We start from the raw sequence: 21,826 nt of genomic DNA on the forward strand, positions 1-21,826 counted from the left end.
TGGGGAGTGGGCGGCTTTTATCCCCTGGGCAGAGATGGCCCGATACTCACTTTGCCACTCCTCCACTAACCTATCTCCTTTCCAGTGCGTACTAGGTTTTCAGCCGGTTCTGGCACCGTGGCATCAGAGCCAGATCGAGGCACCTGTGGTGGATGAGTGGTTTCGGCGCTCGGAGGAGACATGGGACACTGCCCATGTGCACCTGCAACGGGCCATCAGGCGACAGAAGGCGAGCGCCGACCGCCACCGCAGTGAGGCCCCGGTGTTCACGCCGGGGGACCGGGTCTGACTCTCGACCCGAAACCTGCCCCTCCGCCTGCCCTGCCGGAAGCTGGGTCCGCAGTTTGTGGGGCCATTTAAAGTCCTGAGGAGACTGAACAAGTTTTGTTATAGGTTACAGCTCCCCCTGATTACCGTATTAACCCCTCGTTCCATGTGTCTCTCCTCAGGCCGGTGGTGGCTGGTCTGCTCAAGGAATCTGAGGTGCGGGAGTGCGTACTGGGCCGTACGCACTACCCTCTGTAGTGCCTTGCGGTCGGAGGCCGAGCAGTTGCCATAACAAGCAGTGATGCAACCTGCCAGGATGCTCTCGATGGTGCAGCTTTAAACCTTTTGAGGATCTGAGGACCCATGACAAATATTTTCAGTCTCCTGTGAGGGAATAGGTTTTGTCTTTCCCTCTTCACGGCTGTCTTGGTGTGCTTGGACCATGATAGTTTGTTGGTGATGTGGAAGCTGTCAACCTGCTCCACTACAGGCCCGTCAATGAGAATGGGGGCATGCTGGTTCATCCTTTTCCTGTAGTCCACGATAATCTCCTTTGCTTTGATCCCGATGAGGGAGAGGTTGTTGTCCTTGTCTCTGACCAAGTCTCTGACCTCCTCCCTATAGGCTGTCTCATCATTGTTGGTGATCAGGCCTACCACTCTTGTGTCATCAACAAACTTAATGATGGTGTTGAAGACGTGCCTGGCCATGCAGTCATGAGTGAACAGAGAGTACAGAAGGGGACTGAGCATGCACCACTGAGGGTTTCCCGTGTTGAGGATCAGTCTGGCGGATGTGTTGTTAGATGCCCTTACCACCTGGGTGTGGCCCGTCACGAAGTCCAGGATCCAGTTGCAGAGAGAGGTGTTTACTCCGAGGGTCCTTAGCTCAGTGATGAGCTTTGAGGGCACTATGGTGTTGAACACTGAGCTGTAGTCAATGAATAGCATTCTCACATAGGTGTTCAGTTACAGTTGAAGTTGGAAGTTTACATACACTTAAGATGGAGTCATTAAAACTCGGTTTTCAACCACTCCACAAATATATTGTTAACCAACTATTGTTTTGGCAAGTCGGTTAGGACATCTACTTTGTGCATGACACAAGTCATTTTTCCAATAATTGTTTACATACAGATTCTTTCACTTATAATCCACTATATCACAATTGCAGTGGGTCAGAAGTGTACATCCACTAAGTTGTGCATTTAAGCAGCTTGGAAAATTCCAGAAAATGATGTCATGGCTTTAGAAGCTTCTCATAGGCTAATTGACATAATTTGAGTCAATTGGAGGTGTGGATGTATTTCAAGGCCTACCTTCAAACTCAGTGACTCTTTGCTTGACATCATGGGAAAATCCAAAGAAAATCAGCCAAGACTGATTTTTTTTTTAGACCCCCACAAGTCTGGTTCATCCTTGGGAGCAATTTCCAAATGCATAACGGTACCATGTTCATCTGTACAAACAATGGTACACAAGTATAAACACAATGGGACCACGCAGCTGTCATACCACTCAGGAAGGAGACGCGTTCTGTCTCCTAGAGGTGGACATACTTTGGTGTGAAAAGTGCAAAATAATCCCAGAACAACAGCAAAGGACACTGTTAAGATGCTGGAGGAAACAGGTACACAAGTATCTATACCCACAGTAAAACGAGTCCTATATCGACATAACGCAAATGGGTTTCCAAATGGACAATGACCCTAACCATACTGCCAAAGTTTTTGCCAAAGTAATGGCAAAATGGTTTAAGGACAACAAAGTCAAGATATTGGAGTGGCCATCACAAAGCCCTGACCTCAATACTATAGAAAATTTGTGGGCAGAACTGAAAAAGTGTGTGCGAGCAAGGAGGCCAAACAAACCTGACTCAGTTACACCAGCTCTGTCAGGAGGAATGGGCCAAAATGCACCCAACTTATTGTGGGAAGCATGTGGAAGGCTACCCAAAATGTTTGACGGAAGTTAAACAATTTAAAGGCAATGCTACCAAATATTAATTGAGTGTATGTAAACTTCTGAGCCACTGGGAATGTGATGAAAGAAATAAAAGCTGAAATAAATCATTCTCTCTACTATTATTCTGACATTTCACATTCTTAAAATAAAGTGTTGATCCTAACTGACCTAAGACAGGGAATTTTTACTAGGATTAAATGTCAGGAATTGTGAAAAACTGAGTTTAAATATATTTGGCTAAGGTGTATGTAAACTTCCGACTTCAACTGTTGTTGCTCCTTTTGTCCAGTTGTGCAAAGGCAGTGTGGAGTGCAATAGAGATGGCATCATCTGTGGATATGCAAACTGGGGTGGGTCTAGGGTTTTTGGGACAGTGGTGTAGATGTGAGCCATGACCAGACTTTCAAAGCATTTCATGGCTACAGATGTGAGTGCTACGGGCTGGTTGTCATTTAGGCAGGTTACCTTAGTGTTCTTGGGCACAGGGACTATGGTGGTCTGCTTGAAACATGCTAGTATTACAAACTCAGACAGGGAGAGTTTGAAAATGTCAGTTAAGACACCTGCCAGTTGGTCAGTGCATGCTCGTAGTACACGTGCTTGGAGTACACCTGGTAATCCGTCTGGCCCTGCGGCCTTGTGAATGTTGACCTGTTTAAAGGTCTTACTCATATCGGCTGCAGAGAGTGTGATCACAAAGTTGTCCGGAACAGCTGATGCTCTCATGCATGTTTCAGTGTTACTTGCCTCGAAGCGAGCAAAGAAGTTATTTAGCTTGTGTGATAGGCTCGTGTCACTGGGCAGCTCTAGCGTGTGCCTGTGTAATTGCGCACCCAGCTCACTCAGGTGCTTTGTTGTCTGTAAGCTTGAGTTAATTTGCATACAAAAAATCATACAATGATGGAAAGACCAGTGTGTTGTCCTTGTTAATGCAGACAGAGAAGAGCTCCAACTTCTTAATCATAGCCTCAATTGAATAGAGTTACGGAGAGTCCCTGTAATCCTAGATTAAGACCATTCAGGTGACAAAAAACATCACCCAGATAGGCCAGTCGTGTAAGAAACCCGTCATCATGTAAGCGGTCAAAGAAGTGAAAATTATGGTCAGTAAAGAAAACTTTAAGCTTGTCTCTCAATTTAAAAAAATGTGTCAATACTTTGCCCCTTGATTACCAGCAAAAAATGCGTTACATGGTCGCTGCCCATATCATTGTATAATGCAGAAAATACACAAGAGTTCAGGGGCCTTGCTTTAACAAAGTTAACCATTTTCACTGTAGTGTCTAAAACGTCTTTCAAGCTGTCAGGCATTCCTTTGGCAGCAAGAGCCATTGATTTTATTAGTCACTCTCACTCATTTTAACATGGCAAAAGTCATGGCAAAATATGTAGAATTTCAGGAAATTTGCTTTACAACTGCAAACAAATTATCTCCACCCCATGGCAAAATGTGTAGAATTGTAGGTAATTAATTGTAAAACTGCATTTTCTTCACTCCACAGTCAAGAGGGGGACCACTAAAATGTTTTGCCCGTGCGGTGGGTTGGCCCCCCAACAAAATCTAACCTAGGGCCCCCAAAAGGCTAGGGCCAGCCCTGGAGGTATCCTTCCTGGTGCTCCTCTATCACATCTTGTTTTGAAGGAACAACAAGCAGGGGATTCATCTAGCAGCCCCATAGTTCATGCGTACAGATCAATATATGATGGGTCAGGATACGGACACTTATTAAGTTTCCTGTCGTTGTAAACAATCCCACAGAACAATACATCTGGGAAGAGGGCCAAACAAAACTTGTGCATTAGTCAAGATGACTTTCAAGCAAATGGGGCTTTTATGTGAAATATTAGATAGCTATTTATTTTTTGAAATTCAGAGTGCAATAATTGAAACATTCACAGAAGGATATCCTTTCAGCAAAAACAATTTCTATAGATTTTTTTTTCAGTACAATTTGATTGAACTTGGCAAGGAGGATTCAAGTGTCTGTGCTTTTCCAATAACAATCTAAATGGAATATTACAGTAAACCATTTGACCAGTGCAATGTCATGTAAACGGTCATAAAAACCAGATGGGAACAATGTAAAACTTCGACCTTATCAAAACATTGATTGACTATCGTCCTGTGGCGTTAACTTCCGTTGGTGTGAAGTGCCTTGAGCACTTCATTGGACCCAAAACAGTTTGTATACAGGAAGAACAGATTAGTCGACGATGCAGTACCAACGGTTTTGCGCAGTGCCGTGAAACACCTGGAGAGGCCTCATTCTTATGTGTGCATGATTTTCCTTGACTGCTTTTAAAGCTGCATGCAGCCTCACCTTTTCTGTGACACTGTCCCACCTACAGGTGGACCCCAGTACTACCTTGTGGGATCTGGACTTCCTGCTGAACAGGGTGCAGTATGTCAAGTTCAACAACACAACATCCCTTCTTCTTTGTACATCTACCAATTCCCCCCAAGGAACTATCATCTCTCCAGTGCTATTCTTCATATTCACCAATGACCTGAGAGGCTCCGACAGGGACTGCTTGGCAGTGAAATATGCAGATGACACCTCCCTTGTCAACAGCTCAGATAACACACCGCGTTACCAAACAGAAGTAAACAGGGTTCATCACTGGTGCCATGACAACTATCTCACACTCGACATCAACAAAATAAAATAACTGGTCATTGATTTCTAGAGGACGGGAGACCCAGTGAGCCACCTAGTCCTGGGTGGTGAAGAAGTAGAGAGAATGGGGAGTTTGAAGTACCTGGGAACCATCATGAACAGCACACTCTCTTTTAATGGCAACGCTCAGAACATCAATAAAAATGGCAACAATGATTGTATCTCCTCTTGGTTGATCTATTTCTCTCTCCCCTCTCTCTCTCTCTAGAGGATAGAGGAAACTTGCTGAATGGTCAAAGAAATCATAGTCAAAGTTTTTCTTTTAGGCTTTTTATAGAAAAATAAGTTGTAGATGCTTTGCTAGCAATAGACAACAATAAATCCACAGGGGCCGATCAATTGGATCATGGTCTGCTTAAGTGTACAGCACCCATCATTGTTGGCTCAATGACCCACATTCTGTTAGGAATGTATTCCAAAATTATGGAAATCAGCTCTTGTCCTGCCACTCCATAAGGGTGGGGATAGTAATGATGTTAATAATTGTCACCCCAAATTATGGAAATCAGCTCTTGTCCTGCCACTCCATAAGGGTGGGGATAGTAATGATGTTAATAATTGTCACCCCAAATTATGGAAATCAGCTCTTGTCCTGCCACTCCATAAGGGTGGGGATAGTAATGATGTTAATAATTGTCACCCCATTAGAAGGTTCCCTTGTCTAGCTAAGATTCTAGAATCCTTGGTGAATGTACAACTTTGCTCTTTTTTATCTGAGAAATGTATTTTGAATGTAAACCAATCAGGGTTTAGGCCTGGGCATAGAACTAGTACAGCAACCACTTTAGTTGTTAATGATCTGGTCAGTGCTTTAGGCACAACATTTAATTGTGCTGCTTTGTTTGTGGACCTGTCAAAAGCTTTTGATACTGTTGATCATGCTATTTTATTGAATAAGTTGTCCTCAATAGGCCTGAGCTCTGACGCCTGTTCATGGTTTCATGACTATCTTAGTTCAAGAACTCAGGCCATTGTGATTGATGGGGTTAAGCCTGAATTTTTTGAAGTGCTTAAAAGTGTACCACAGGGGTCGATTTTGGGACCTGTTCTCTTCACTATTTATCTAAACACCATTGGTCAATCTGTTAAAAAATGTAAACATTATCTGTATGCGGATGATGCTATTATGTTGGCTATTGCTCCGACTTTTGATCTGGCTGTATTAAAACTACCGTCAGATTTTATAGCTATGCAGGAATTCCTTGCTGATTTAAAACTTGTGTTTAACATGGGCAACACAAAATACATGTTGTTTTTAAACTCTTGTAAGAATGTTCCAGATGAGCTACATGTTCACTCAATAGATGGTTCTCCAATTGAAGGTGTTTCCTGCAAATACAGTGGGGCAAAAAAGTATTTAGTCAGCCACCAATTGTGCAAGTTCTCCCACTTAAAAAGATGAGAGAGGCCTGTAATTTTCATCATAGGTACACTTCAACTATGATTGACAAAATGAGAGAAAGAAAATCCAGAAAATCACATTGTAGGATTTTTTATTAATTTATTTGCAAATTATTGTGGAAAATAAGTATTTGGTCAATAACAAGAGTTTATCTCAATACTTTGTTATATACCCTTTGTTGGCAATGACAGAGGTCAAACATTTTCTGTAAGTCTTCACAAGGTTTTCACACACTGTTGCTGGTATTTTGGCCCATTCCTCCATGCAGATCTCCTCTAGAGCAGTGATGTTTTGGGGCTGTTGCTGGGCAACACGGAATTTCAACTCCCTCCAAAGATTTTCTATGGGGTTGAGATCTGGAGACTGGCTAGGCCACTCCAGGACCTTGAAATGCTTCTTACGAAGCCACTCCTTCGTTGCCCGGGCGGTGTGTTTGGGATCATTGTCATGCTGAAAGACCCAGCCACGTTTCATCTTCAATGCCCTTTCTCATGGTAGGCTTACTTTGGTCCCAGCTCTCTGCAGGTCATTCACTAGGTCACCCTGTGTGGTTCTGGGATTTTTGCTCACCGTTCTTGTGATCATTTTGACCCCACGGGGTGAGATCTTGCGTGGAGCCCTAGATCGAGGGAGATTATCAGTGGTCTTGTATGTTTTCCATTTCCTAATAATTGCTCCCACAGTTGATTTCTTCAAACCAAGCTGCTTACCTATTGCAGATTCAGTCTTCACAGCCTGATGCAGGTCTACAATTTTGTTTCTGGTGTCCTTTGACAGCTCTTTGGTCTTGGCCATAGTGGAGTTTGGAGTGTGACTGTTTGAGGTTGTGGACAGGTGTCTTTTATACTGATAACAAGTTCAAACAGGTGCCATTAATACAGGTAACGAGTGGAGGACAGAGGAGCCTCTTAAAGAAGAAGTTACAGGTCTGTGAGAGTCAGAAATCTTGCTTGTTTGCAGGTGACCAAATACTTATTTTCCACCATAATTTGCAAATAAATTCATTAAAAATCCTACAATGTGATTTACTGGATTTATTTTCTCATTTCGTCTGTCATAGTTGAAGTGATGAAAATTACAGGCCTCTCTCATCTTTTTAAGTGGGAGAACTTGCACAATTGGTGGCTGACTAAATACTTTTTTTCCCCACTGTACAGACGTAGGCATTTGGACTGAAATGGATTTGATGTTTAAAAAACCCTAAAAATGAGCTGGTTAAGAAGGTAAGATTAAATTTGGCTTTTTCTACAGAAACAAATTGTGCTTTTCTCTAAGCAGTAGGAAGCAGATCAGTCAACCTTTTTATCTGTTCTTAATTATGGTGATATTATTTATCATTGTGCAGCTGCTACTACTCTTAAACCTACCATAGTGCCCTTTGTTTTATTACAGGTGACAGTTGGGATACTCATAACTGCATCTGATATCAAAATGCCGGCTGGACTTCGCTAAAGACCCGTAGGTAGATCTCTACATTACTCCCTTTTTTTACAAGGCCCTACTTCATAAACTTTCATGTTATCTAACTTTTCTGTTGAAGCATAGACACCTGAGTTGCCTAACCTGTTCACAGGACTGGTTAACTCTTGATGTTCCTTGGGTCTCCACCGAGCTAGCTAAATCTACTTTTAGTTTTAATACACTGTATTGTTGGAACAAAATTCTAAGTAATATTCTGGTGTCGTTCAGACAGATTAGGGTATTGTTTGGCAAATTATTTGTAGAGGAATGTACATTTTACATACACCTTCGCCAAATACATTTAAACTCAGTTTTTCACAAATCCTGACATTTAATCCTAGTAAAAATTCCCTGTCGTAGGTCAGTTAGGATCACCACTTTATTGCAAGAATGTGAAATGTCAGAGTAATAGTGGAGAGAATGATTTCTTTCAGCTTTTATTTCTTTCATCACATTCCCAGTGGCTCAGAAGTTACATACACTCAATTAGTATTTGGTAGCATTGCCTTTAAATTGTTTAACTTGGGTCAAACATTTTGGGTAGCCTTCCACACGCTTCCCACAATAAGTTTGGTGAATTTTGTCCCATTCCTCCTGACAGAGCTTGTGTAATCGCTGGAGTCAGGTTTGTAGGCCTCCTTGCTCACACACGCTTTTTCAGTTCTACCCACATATTATCTATAGAATTGAGGTCAGGGCTTTGTGATGGCCACTCCAATACTTTGACTTTGTTGTCCTTAAGCCATTTTGCCCCAACTTTCGAAGTATGTTTGTGGTCATTGTCCATTTGGAAGACCCATTTGCGACCAAGCTTTAACTTCTTGACTGATGTCTTGAGATGTTGCTTCAATATATCCACATAATTTTCCATCATCATGTCATCTATTTTGTGAAGTGCACCAGCAAAACACCCCCATAACATGATGCTGCCACCCCCATGCTTCACAGTTGAGATGGTGCTCTTCAGCTTGCAAGCCTCCCCCTTATTCCTCCAAACATAACAATGGTCATCATGGCCAAACAGTTCTATTTTTGTTTCATCAGACCAGAGGACATTTCTCCAAAAAGTACGATCTTTGTCCCCATGTGCAGTTGCAATCGGTTTTGGAGCAGTGGCTTCTTCCTTGCTGAGCGGCCTTTCAGGTTATGTTGTTATAGGACTGGTTTTACTGTGGACATAGATACTTTTGTACCTGTTTCCTCCAGTATCTTCACATGGTCCTTTGCTGTTGTTCTGGGATTGATTTGTACTTTTCGCACCAAAGTACATTCATCTCTAGGAGACAGAACGCGCCTCCTTCCTTTGCGGTATGACGGCTGCGTGGTCCCATGGTGTTTATACTTGCGTACTATTGTTTGTACAGATGAACATGGTACCTGCAGGCATTTGGAAATTGATGATGATGATGATGATGAACCAGACTTGTGGAGGTCTACAATTTCTTTTCTGAGGTCTTCGCTTATTTCTTTGGATTTCCCCATGATGTCAAGCAAAGACGCACTGAGTTTGAAGGTAGGCCTTGAACTACATCCACAGGTACACCTTCAATTGACTCAAATGATGTCAATTAGCCTATCAGAAGCTTCTAATGTTCTGGAATTTTCCAAGCTGTTTAAAGGCAGTCAACTTAGTGTATGTAAACTTCTGACCCACTGGAATTGTGATACAGTGAAATATAAGTGAAATCTGTCTGTGTCATGTGTTAGTTGGACAGAGGTGAGAACGGAGTCAGGCGCAGAACACAGAACTGAGTAAGATAACGTACTTTTACTCTGGAAAAATAATCAGCAAAAATAAATCCACGCAGTGATCACAAACCCTAACACAACAGACGAACACAGAACCGGGAACAATCACACACAAAACATAATGAGAACCAGAGGGTTAAAAAGGGAAATAATAATGTAATGGGAACCAGGTGTGTACAATCAAGACATTACAAATGGAAAAAGAAACATGGATCGGTGGCAGCTAGAAAGCCGGTGACGACAACTGCCGAAATCGTGAGTCTGTAAACAATTGTTGGAAAAATGACTTGTGTCATGCACAAAGTAGATGTCCTAACCGACTTGCCAAATCTATAGTTTGTTAACAAGAAATTTGTGGAGCGGTTGAAAAACGAGTTTTAATGACTCTAATCACATTCTTGGGACGTTGTGTCATGGAGGTTTTTGTTGAATTCCCGGTTTGGTCCCCTGGAGGTTTATTTCACGTGATGGTCTCAGGTGTCCCAAACCATGATAAGTAAAGTAAGGAAATTGGATTTTTAAGTAAGGAAATTTTGGATTTTTATGGGATTTTAAGGTAAGTGGTATGCTGTTCAGCTAGAATTGTGTAAAAATCTTTAATAAATGACAATATGATTACATTTGACACGATCACTATTGACCCCACCTGGGATTTAAACTCACAACCTCTGGATTTAGGGGAATGCGGATCTTTCTACACGCTACAAAGTCTGTAGAATTTCAGAAGTCCCCTAAATCATTACCTATAACATATCTTTGCATATAGCAAAAGAGTGCCATCTGCACTTCTATTTAAGTTATAAATTAATATGGCAAAAATCTATTTGATTTAATTGACTTCTTTCAGCTATTTGAGTTTGGGTTTTCAGTATAGTTGTCTGTTGTTGGTGGGACATATTATTCTGTTTTACTGTTGCCCCTGAATCACTGCAATAAATATACTTTTTTCTACAGTGTATTTTTTACAGAGCTGAGATTTACTTTGAAGTCCAAAGTGTAGGAATAGGTCTACAGGTGAAATCAGTCACTGATACAGACATGGTGGCGTAGCAGGAAGATCGGAATGCCGTGAACCAAGAGGTTGAGAGTTCAAATCCCAGGTTACATAATAATTTATGCATGAATGAACAAACTGTAATCATGTCAAATATGTAAGTTGAAAACACTTTGTTAAAAGCACTTGGTGTCGGTGTCCCTTGCATTGCCTAAAGACAAAGAGCTGTATCTGGATCAGTGGTTCACCAATCAGTACCATGACCCAACATCCCAAAAAATGTCAGTGGGACCAACTGGGAACTAGACAAAACCTCCAACGGACCATGAGATTATGTCTCTATACCAAGTCCCTCATGTGTAAAGACCTATCCAATGACCTCACTGTCACCATCCCACTTCTGACACCAATGTAGTGAATTTGGGTTAGCTTCGACTTGGACTAGAACCCAATGCCAGCGACTGTCAAGCTATAACACCTTAATCGTTAAGCCAACAGGTTGCTAGGTGTTGGGTTAAGGTTGTTTCAATACGAATGCAATGGGTACTTTAATACAATTATTGTGAATACTCATATTAATCTAATAGTTTGATTAATTGTTGACATGCTTTGCAAGAAGAACGATTTCCCTTTAATTCCTGTTTACATGGACACATCTGAAAACAGGCATCCCGATGGGACATTGATAAATTCAGAAAATCGCCAATCAAAATAAATGTTCTACCACAGCAGCCATGTAGTCGGACATTATGTGAAAACTATTTCTAATATGCATACTGTCAGTTTTTCCAAACTTCACTTCTGCCAAAAAGGGAGACTTGCGCTGCTGGTACAAGCACATGTGCAGATCAAATACACCGCTAGAGCTCTGATCAGGGGGTTTATACATCCTTGCAATTTGAAACTGGATTTCTGAGCAATCTTTTTTTAATTGGTGTAATGCTTACCTCGATTATGACCTTATGCCGATTACGATAAGCAGAGTACGGTCTTCACATGACTAAAGCCATAATCAGTTTAACTCTCAACTACTAACATATTTTACATACATGGATTTTTTTCTTTTCTTTTTGGGGTCAAAATGATCACAGGAGACCTCCCGGGTGGTGCGGTGGTCTATGGCACTGCATCGCAGCGCCAGCTGTGCCACTAGAGACTCTGGGTTCGCGCCCAGGCTCTGTCGCAGCCGGCCGCGACCGGGAGGTCTGTGGGGCGATGCACAATTGGCCTAGCGTCGTCTGGGTTACGGACGGTTTTGCCGGTAGGGATATCCTTGTCTCATCGCGCACCAGTGACTCCTGTGGCAGGCCGGGCGCAGTGCCTGCTAACCAAGGTAGCCAGGTGCACGGTGTTTCCTCCGACACATTGGTGCGGCTGGCTTCTGGGTTGGAGGCGAGCTGTGTTAAGAAGCAGTGCGGCTTGGTTGTGTTATGTTTCGGAGGATGCATGGCTTTCGACCTTCGTCTCTCCCGAGCCCGTAAGCGAGTTGTAGCGATGAGACAAGATAGTAATTACTAACAATTGGATACAACGAAATTGGGGAGAAAAGTGAGTAAAAAAAAAATACCATTTAAAATGAAAAAATCTTATCAAAACATCATTAAGCATGTAAATAATGTTATCTGAAATAAAAATGTTAGAAAACCGTATGTTATTTTAGCAAAATGACAGTTAATGTTGATACCATGTGAAACAAAATATAATTTCCCCCTCATATAATGTGCATCTTCTTTTCAAAGTACAATCCACGTTAGTACTAAAATCCAGATTTAATAACATAATTTGATTGTCGTATTATCATATTTATGTGGTAAACACGACTGCCATTTAAAGGGGCAGTACACCAAAATGTTTAATATACTTCATTTTATTGACAAAAAGTGATTAATCCATTGATGAAGACAATGACCAAAAATATGACTTAGTTTTCTTTATTTACTTACCCCACAGTGAGCATTAGCATTGCTGCAAGTGAAACAATGGGAGGTGTAGGGCCTAGGCAGGATGCTTAAAAAAGCATCAACATGTCACGCCTTGGTCTTAGTATTTTGTGTTTTCTTTAATTATTTGTTCAGGCCAGGGTGTGACATGGGTTATTGTGTTGTCGTATTGGGGGTTTTTGTAGGCATTGGGATTGTGGTTGATTAGGGGTGTGTCGAGTGTAGGCTTGGCTGCCTGAGGCGGTTCTCGATCAGGGTCAGGTGCTTCTCGTTGCCTCTGATTGGGAACCGTATTTAGGTAGCCTGAGTTCGCTTTGTATTTCGTGGGTGATTGTTCCTGTCTCTGTGTAGTGTTCACCAGATAGGCTGTAATTAGGTTTCACGTTCCGTTTGTTGTTTTGTATTTATTATAGTTATTTCATGTATCGTCACTTTTTTTCATTAAAGACATGAGTAACCACCACGCTGCATTTCGGTCCGACTCTCTTTCGACAAACGAAGAACGCCGTTACAGAATCACCCACCACACACGGGCCGAGCGGCGTGGTTACAGGCAGCGACCGCAGGAAAAGCGAAAGGAGGAATGGACATGGGAGGACGTTATGGACAGCAATGGCATGGAGTATACGACGTGGGAAGAAATCGACAGGTGGGCGGCCGACCCAGAGAGAGTGCAGGAGCCCGCATGGGATTCGCTAAAGCAGTGCGAAGAAGGCTATAGGCGAATGGAGTTGGAGAAACAGACACGGCGGCGCAGAGCGAAACCCGAAAGTCACCCCAAAAAATGTATTGGGGGGGGGGGGGCTCAGGGAGAGAGTGGCAGAGTCAGGAGTCAAACCTGAGCCAACTCTCCCTGATAATCATGAGGAGCAGCGATATAAGGACTTCTGGTCTTGGGAGATGATATCTAAGGTCATTTTGAGTTCATACATGCTCATACCTGGTTATAACCAGTTAAAGACGAGTGTTCCATCTGTGCAGGTGATCTGTCTATCAGGTCGAGATCACTCCAATTGGTCCCCTTCCACCCACTGGATTCAAATAAATACTTAAAAGAATATTTGCCCTAGAATAAATATTTTTTATAGAGTACACACTAATACAGCTCTCTGTGTAGATGATATTAGACGGAAGAGGACCCTGGGCTCAGCTTGGTGAATATCGCCGCCCCAAGGAGGAAGCAGAGGCAGCAGGAGATAGGAGCCGGCGATACGAGGGAACACGGTTGGCAAGGAAGCCCGAGAAGCAACCCCCAAAAATTATTGGGGGGGGGGGGGGCTTACAGGGAGTATGGCTATGCCAGGTAGGAGACCTGCGCAAACTCCCTGTGCTTTCCGGTGGGCTAGAGAGACCGGGCAGACACCGTGTTATGCTATGGAGCGCACACGGTGTCTCCAGTGCGGGTGCATAGCCCGGTACGGTTCATACCAGCCCTTCGTATTGGCCGGGCTAGAGTGCGCATCGAGCCAGGTAAGCTTGGGCAGGCTCGGTGCTCAAGAGCTCCAGTGCGCCTGCACGGTCCGGTCTATCCAGAGCCACCTCCACACACCAGTCCTCCGGTAGCAGCTCCCCGCACCAGGCTTCCTGTGCGTGTCCTCGCTCCAGTATCACCAGTGCCCGCACCACGCATCAGGCCTACAGTGCGCCTCGCCTCTCCTGCTCTGTCGGAGTCTCCCGCCTGTTCAGCACAGCCAGAGCCTTCCTTCCCTCCTGCGCTGTCGGAGTCTCCCACCTGTTCAGCACAGCCAGAGCCTTCCTTCCCTCCTGCGCTGTCGGAGTCTCCCGCCTGTTTAGCGCAGCCAGAGCCTTTCTCCTCTCCTGCGCTGCCGGAGCCTCCTGCCTGCATGAAGCAGCCTGAGCTGCCAGTCTGCAGGGAGCTGTCAGTCTGCATGAAGCAGCCAGATATGCCAGTCTGCAGGGAGCTGTCAGTCTGCATGAAGCAGCCAGAGCTGTCAGTCTGCAAAGAGCTGCCAGTCTGCATGAAGCAGCCAGAGCTGTCAGTCTGCAAAGAGCTGCCAGTCTGCAAGGAGCTGCCAGTCTGCAGGGTGCTGTCAGCCTGCATGGAGCAGTTAGAGCTGTCAGTCTGCATGAAGCAGCCAGAGCTGTCAGTCTGCAAGGAGCTGCCAGTCTGCAAGGAGCTGCCAGTCTGCAAGGAGCTGCCAGTCTGCAAGGAGCTGTCAGTCTGCAAGGAGCTGTCAGCCTGCATGGAGCAGTCAGAGCTGTCAGTCTGCATGAAGCAGCCAGAACCGCCAGTCTGCAAGGAGCTGCCAGTCTGCAAGGAGCTGCCAGTCTGCAGGGAGCTGTCCGTCTGCAAGGAGCTGCCAGTCTGCAAGGAGCTGCCAGTCTGCAAGGAGCTGTCAGCCTGCATGGAGCAGTCAGAGCTGTCAGTCTGCAGGGAGCTGTCAGTCTGCAGGGAGCTGTCAGTCTGCAAGGAGCGGTCAGTCTGCAAAGAGCTGCCAGTCTGCAAGGAGCTGTCAGCCTGCATGGAGCAGTCAGAGCTGTCAGTCTGCATAGAGCAGCTAGATCCGCCAGTCAACCAGAATCTTCCAGATCTGCAAGTCAACCTGAATCTTCCAGATCCGCCAGCCAGCCAGGATCTACCGGAGCCTACTACCTACCTGAGCTTCATCTCAGTACTGGGCTTCCTCTCAGTACTGGGCTTCCTCTCAGTACTGGGCTTCCTCTCAGTACTGGGCTTCCCCTCAGTTCCGGGCTGCCCCTCAGTTCCGGGCTGCCCCTCAGTTCCGGGCTGCCCCTCAGTTCCGGGCTGCCCCTCAGTCCCGGGCTGCCTCAGTCCCGAGCTGCCCCTCAGTCCCGAGCTGCCCCTCAGTCCCGAGCTGCCCCTCAGTCCCGAGCTGCCCCTCAGTCCCGAGCTGTCCCTCAGTCCCGAGATGCCCCTCAGTCACGAGCTGCTCCTCAGTTCTGTGGGGTTCTGGGTGAGGACTATTAGGCCATGGTCGGCGGCGAGGGTGGATTATCCCAGGACGCGAAGGGGAGGAACTATGACATTTATGGAGTGGGGTCCACGTCCCGAGCCGGAGCCGCCACCATGGACAGATGCCCACCCGGACCCTCCCTATGGTTTTGGGGTGCGTCCGGGAGTCCGCACCTTGGGGGGGGGGTTCTGTCACGCCTTGGTCTTAGTATTTTGTGTTTTCTTTAATTATTTGTTCAGGCCAGGGTGTGACATGGGTTATTGTGTTGCCGTATTGGGGGGTTTTGTAGGCATTGGGATTGTGGTTGATTAGGGGTGTGTCGAGTGTAGGCTTGGCTGCCTGAGGCGGTTCTCGATCAGGGTCAGGTGCTTCTCGTTGCCTCTGATTGGGAACCGTATTTAGGTAGCCTGAGTTCGCTTTGTATTTCGTGGGTGATTGTTCCTGTCTCTGTGTAGTGTTCACCAGATAGGCTGTAATTAGGTTTCACGTTCCGTTTGTTGTTTTGTATTTATTATAGTTATTTCATGTATCGTCACTTTTTTTCATTAAAGACATGAGTAACCACCACGCTGCATTTCGGTCCGACTCTCTTTCGACAAACGAAGAACGCCGTTACACAACAAGCATGCCCAAAATACCATAAGTTGCACATATATAAGAGGGAGGCCAGGGAGGGTATTATTGTTATTTTCCATAAAATAACTATTTTACGGAGAATGCACACCAATACAGCACTACTGTATGTGTACTTTCAGAGGTTATGTCACGCCCTGACCTATTTTGGTTTGGTCATGGTGTGAGTTGGGGTGGGTATTATACATTCTATTATTTGTGTTTCTATGTTTTTGGCCGGGTAGGGTTCTCAATCAGGGACAGCTGTCTATCGTTGTCTCTGATTGAGAACCATACTTAGGTAGCCATTTTTCCCACCTGCCTTTGTGGGAGGTTAACTTTGTTTGTAGCACATAGCCTTAAGCGTCACGGTTGTTTTGTAGTGTTTATTGTTTTTGTCTGTGTATTCACTTAAATAAAGGACTATGTACGCTTACCACGCTGCACCTTCGTCTACTTCTTTTGACGGTTAGTTCTTTTGACAGGTTAGCTGGTTTCTGTATTTCTGTAGGTTAGCTGGTTTTGAGTTCATACATGCTCATACCTGGTTATAACCAGTTAATGACGAGTGTTCCATCTGTGCAGGTGATCTGTCTATCAGGTCGAGATCACTCCAATTGGTCCCCTTCCACCCACTGGATTCAAATAAATACTTTAAAAAATATTTGCCCTAGAATAAATATTTTTTATAGAGTACACACTAATACAGCTCTCTGTGTAGATTCGAGAGCTTACCTGAGTTCTGTGTTGCAGTTCTATCAAGTAGTTATACCATTGGCAGACTTTGTATACCATTGGCAGATTTCTATATGCACAAAAATAAGGTAATTAGATGTTCTTTTTTTACACAGTTACACATATGGTATAAAAAAATACAATCTTAGGCAAGTACATGGGGAGCTGTATCTGTGCAGATGATCTGTCTATCTAGTGGAAATGACTGATACAGGTCCCCCTCCACCCTCTGGTGGTATAGATAAGTTGTTATCATGTCTCCAGAGAGAACTAGATTCAAATAAAGTTCCGATATCAAATTACTTTAGGCAGAATTAGGTGTTTTTGACTGGGGTCAACATGACCCCAAAGTCCATATTGATACAGTAACATTAAACAATGATTTGAATTTATTAAAAACAAGTGAATTGACAAAGTCATGAGAAATTTGAAGAATTTAATTAACCACTTTTGGGCTATACGATTAAAAATATCCCTATGGGGTCAAAATGACCCCAGTTGGTAGTTTGAGGGTTAATATTGAATTACTAGTGTGCATGTAAACGTACTTAATGGGGCCCCAGTCAAACTCTCCTGGGCAGCGTACATGTTTAAAAAAACATGAGGTAGGTCAACTACTAAAAGACCATTGCCTTGATGTATTGTAAGAAAATGGTTATTCTTGGAATTGTAATGTTTCTCAGTGTTTCTTGGGTCTTGGTATGCTGTCTCTCATTTACTGTGTGACAGACAGGGGTGGTCCCGAAAAGGCACATAATTAATACAGGGCACTACTTTTGACAAAAGCTCGTCTACGCTGTATTCCATACATATTGTACTACTTTTAACTAGGGCTCTTGGGCTCTGTACAGAGAATAGGGTGCCATTTCTGACACAGCCAGGGCTGAGTGTCAGCCAGGGCTGTTGGGAGCTGTGTGATTGGCTTTTGTGAGTCAGCATGTTAAAAAGATGCCATGGGCCTGACCTTGGCTAACTTCTCACCAAATCTCCAAATTTCAGTGTACTGTATCAGTATGTCCTCCATCTGCCAAGGCCATCAGGGGCATAGGGTGTTGTTGCCAAAAAACAAATCACGCATTTTTGACTAAGATTGTTTGCAGCCTGATATGACTTTACTCTCAAGTGTAATGGCACTTTAGCAGGGGGGGGGGGGGTAATAAGTTGGCCCAGGGGACAAGAGATTGTAACTCTGCTGCCGTTAATACAAAGTAGTGAATTCGTAGTAGTTCACCATGATTATGTAATACTTAATGTCCTCACTCGCTCTCCTATTTTATGTGTTGGGATTAGTGGATAAGCCAGAACTTTGGTAAACATATTCAAACAACTCAGATCCAGTGAGGGAGTTGACTCTGGCTGAAGCTTGCAGTTGCTATGGTTGCAGTTGCTATGGTTGAAGTTTCGAGACACATAGGCTTAGTTGAGATAATTCTGTCCTAATACAAATGTTCAAACCGAACCAGATGTCTTTCTTCAAGCAAGTACACGTCACAAAGGTCAAATAGGGGGATGATTATGTTTGTCCTGTTTCATTGCATGTACAGGTGGGAAACCTGTACATGTGTGAGATGGAATTGTTTGGTTTTTTGCATATCCCAACTCCCTCTGAGAGTGGGTTCACATCCAGGTGATCAGTCATTATTGATGGCGTTAAGTGCCTTGCTCAAGGCCAGATCGACAGATTTTTCACCTTGTCGCCTCAGCGATTCAAACTAGCCATGTGCATACCATTTCTCTTTCTCTGTAATTTATCTAAATAAAAATTATATATCTCCAAGATTGTCCATTACTTAACTCCCTCTCAGAAACATAATGAACTCTCCCTCCTAAGTCAAATGGAGATATATTCTTTTTAACAATCTGAAACCCAGAAACTCTACTGGAACCCACAATTCCAGTAATTACTTTCAAAGACAATTATTATAGATCTTGGTTCCAATTTCCAATTTCTTTACTGCAATCAACCCCCCCCCCCCCCCCCCCCATAATTCAGCTTATGACATTTATTTTATTGCAGTCCATGAATCAGCTTTTCCTACTGGATCTGTCACTCCTATATAAAACCCTCTGCTGAAATCTTCTGAAATCAACATCTGAATATTAGAGCCTGTGATAAGTTTTCTGAATTTATTTATCATTTGAAGCAAAGTCCGGGATATACTGTGCATCAATATCCAAGGTGCACTTTCTCACCTGAGGATTTCATCACTAAACGCCCACAAACTTTCAATGTTGCGATTCAGTCTCATCTTTCTCTCTTACTAATACTAATAATAATTTCTCTCTTACTAATTGTGAGTCTGGGTATCCGTCAGAGAGAACAGTGCATGTGTTGTCACTATTTCCAGACAGATGTTTCTGAAACTTTCATGTCTATTCTCTGATCTAGCATGGAATACTGCTGCTTGTTTTGTACAACACCCTGTACGCAGTACAATATGAGGTCTCACATCTCAAAACAATGCATTAGCGCTCTTAAGAGGCTGCCACGATATTTCATTTCTGACACCGGGGATTATGGCATTGCTCCTGCCATCCGAAAATACAAATGGCGGCACATGGTGATCATTACATCTGCACATGCCGTAACAACCCATCCATGCTACTCTGGGAAGAACACTACACCATAAAATATTGAGCTACTACACATGTAGTATGACTATTAACTATGGGGCTGCTCAACACCATAGCTCTATAGCGAATAAGCCCCATTTATTAATCACATGAAAACAAGCAACCATCCTTTAAACAGTGGAGGGAACGAGTGGGACAGACACCCACACCTCCGTAAGCAGGAACCCGATGATGAGCCTCTGTGGACAGAGACCTGTATGAACGAATGCGTTCTTACCTCTGGATCCGGGACCTGGGAGAGCACAGCGGAGATGCAGAAAGAGAGCAGAGCTGCCCCCAAGCCCAGCAATGCCGGCTGGGGAGAGGAACACAAAGAAGGCCGTTCCCCGACTGCCATTCTTTCCCCCTTACTTTCTCCCTGCAGGCTACAGCTCGCTGCCCCCTCGCTCCTCTCCTCTGCCTGACTGGCTGGGTGGCTGGGCTGGGTGGCTGTGCCGTAGGCTACCCTGGACAGGACCACAATGGCCCTGGGTGATTGATGGTCAGTGAGGGCTGCTGGCGGGGACAGGGGGCGTCCTCTCTCCTATCATCTGGTGCACTGCCTCTGCCTCCTCTGCCCTGTTGTCTTCCCTCCCAACACAGAGCACCGTACACCACTAAATACATCACACCATCTTCCTGTAGGCAGTTCCACTAGCCAGCCACTTCAGTCAGGGTCATTAATTAATTAATAGGACTGGTGTAGTTTACAGCCCATTCTGGAAAGGGAGGTAGGTAGGTTATAACACTGCTCTGTGTGGGGGATGGGAGGGAGCTGCCTGCTTGTGAGGGCAGTGGCTTGTGTAGGACGGTCAAGGGAACATGGAGCGGTGAATGACAATCTTTCAGTTATATTGTCCTTGTCCTCTGTGTGGCAGGATGTAATACAGAAGCATAGGTGTCTGGCTTCAGAATACAGTGTTCGAACGGACACTGTGTTTGCCAATGAGCTGATGACAGGTATGTTGTGCTGAAATTACAGAAGGATAAATATAATCAATCACTTGGGCAATATACTGACCTCAGTGACCAGATATGCACACAAACCATGTAGCTAAAAGTTATGTCAAATCAGTTCAAGCTACTGTATATGCTGTTATGGCCATGTGTTTACACCAACACCTCCACAGCAAGCAGACAAAAGTGGTTAGCTTGTTCTTATGGAACACACTGATGACTGCTTAGTTACACAAGGAAACTGAGGCAGAGTGACTGTTACTGAAGCAGCAGTATGAACGAGGATCCCTTTCCCATAACTCCCAGGCTCACATCCACATCACAGGAACATATCTTCTGGTTCATTTAGTTGACTTTATTAAGATATCCATTGGTCCAACAGGGATACAGTGGTTGGCAAAAGTATTCACCCCCCTTGGCATTTTTCCTATTTTGTTGCCTTACAACCTGGAATTAAAATGGATTTTGGGGAGGTTTGTATCATTTGATTTACACAACATGCCTACCAATATGAAGATAAAAAATATGTTTTAATGTGAAACAAGAAATAAGCCCCAAAAATTAAAACTTGAACGTGCATAACTATTCCCCCCCCCAAAGTTAAAACATTGTTAGAGCCACCTTTTGCAGCAATTACAGCTGCAACTCTCTTGGGGTGTCTCTATAAGCTTGGCACATCTAGCCACTGGGATTTTGCCCGTTCTTCAAGGCAAAACTGCTCCAGCTCCTTCAAGTTGGATGGGTTCCACTGGTGTACAGCAATCTTTAAGTCATACCACACATTCTCAATTGGATTGAGGTCTGGGATTTGACTAGGCCATTCCAAGACATTTAAATGTTTCCCCTTAAACCACTTCAGTGTTGCTTTATCAGTATGCTTAGGGTCATTGTCCTGCTGGAAGGTGAACCTCCGGCCCAGTCTCAACACTCTGGAAGACTGAAACAGGTTTCCTTCAAGAATTTCTCTGTGTTTAGTGCCATCCATCATTCCTTCAAATCTGACCAGTTTCCAAGTCCCTGCCGATGAAAAACATCCCCACAGCATGATGCTGCCACCATCATGCTTCACTGTGGGGATAGTGTTCTCAGGGTGATGAGAGGTGTTGGGTTGGCGCCAGACATAGTGTGTTTTTTATGGGGGTGGGGGTGCTTTGCTGCAGGATGGAAGCATACTTCCAAAGTTCTGGCAAAATGGCTTAAGGACAACAAAGTCAAGCTATTGGAGTGGCCATCACAAAGCCCTGACCTCAATCCTATAGAACATTTGTGGGCAGAACTGAAAAAGCATGTGCGAGCAAGGAGGCCTACAAACCTTACTCAGTTACACCAGCTCTGTAAGGAGGAATGGGCCAAAATTCACCCAACTTATTGTGGGAAGGTTATGGAAGGCTACCCGAAATGTTTGCCCGAAGTTAAACAAGTTAAAGGCAATGCTACCAAATACTAATTGAGTGTATGTAAACTTCTGAGCCACTGGGAATGTGATGAAAGAACTAAAAGCTGAAATAAATCATTCTC

At 44.2% G+C, this 21,826-nt stretch overlaps 1 protein-coding gene across 2 annotated transcripts in view; it reads right to left on the bottom strand.

The window, feature by feature from the left end:
- The window catches only part of tmie (transmembrane inner ear), a 37,339-nt gene extending 17,261 nt beyond the window's left edge, over positions 1–20,078 (bottom strand). The window contains exon 1 of one of the 2 annotated variants that reach the window (XM_020462412.2): positions 19,590–19,936. In XM_020462412.2, the coding sequence (XP_020318001.1) occupies positions 19,590–19,709 (120 nt within the window). In that variant the 5' untranslated portion in view covers positions 19,710–19,936. Of the gene's footprint in view, positions 1–19,589 lie in introns of both variants that reach the window. The other variant, XM_031806481.1, reaches the window with a different exon arrangement.
- Between the last annotated feature and the right edge of the window lie 1,748 nt (positions 20,079–21,826).

Source organism: Oncorhynchus kisutch, linkage group LG27, assembly GCF_002021735.2.
Source record: "Oncorhynchus kisutch isolate 150728-3 linkage group LG27, Okis_V2, whole genome shotgun sequence".
Taxonomy (NCBI): domain Eukaryota; kingdom Metazoa; phylum Chordata; class Actinopteri; order Salmoniformes; family Salmonidae; genus Oncorhynchus; species Oncorhynchus kisutch.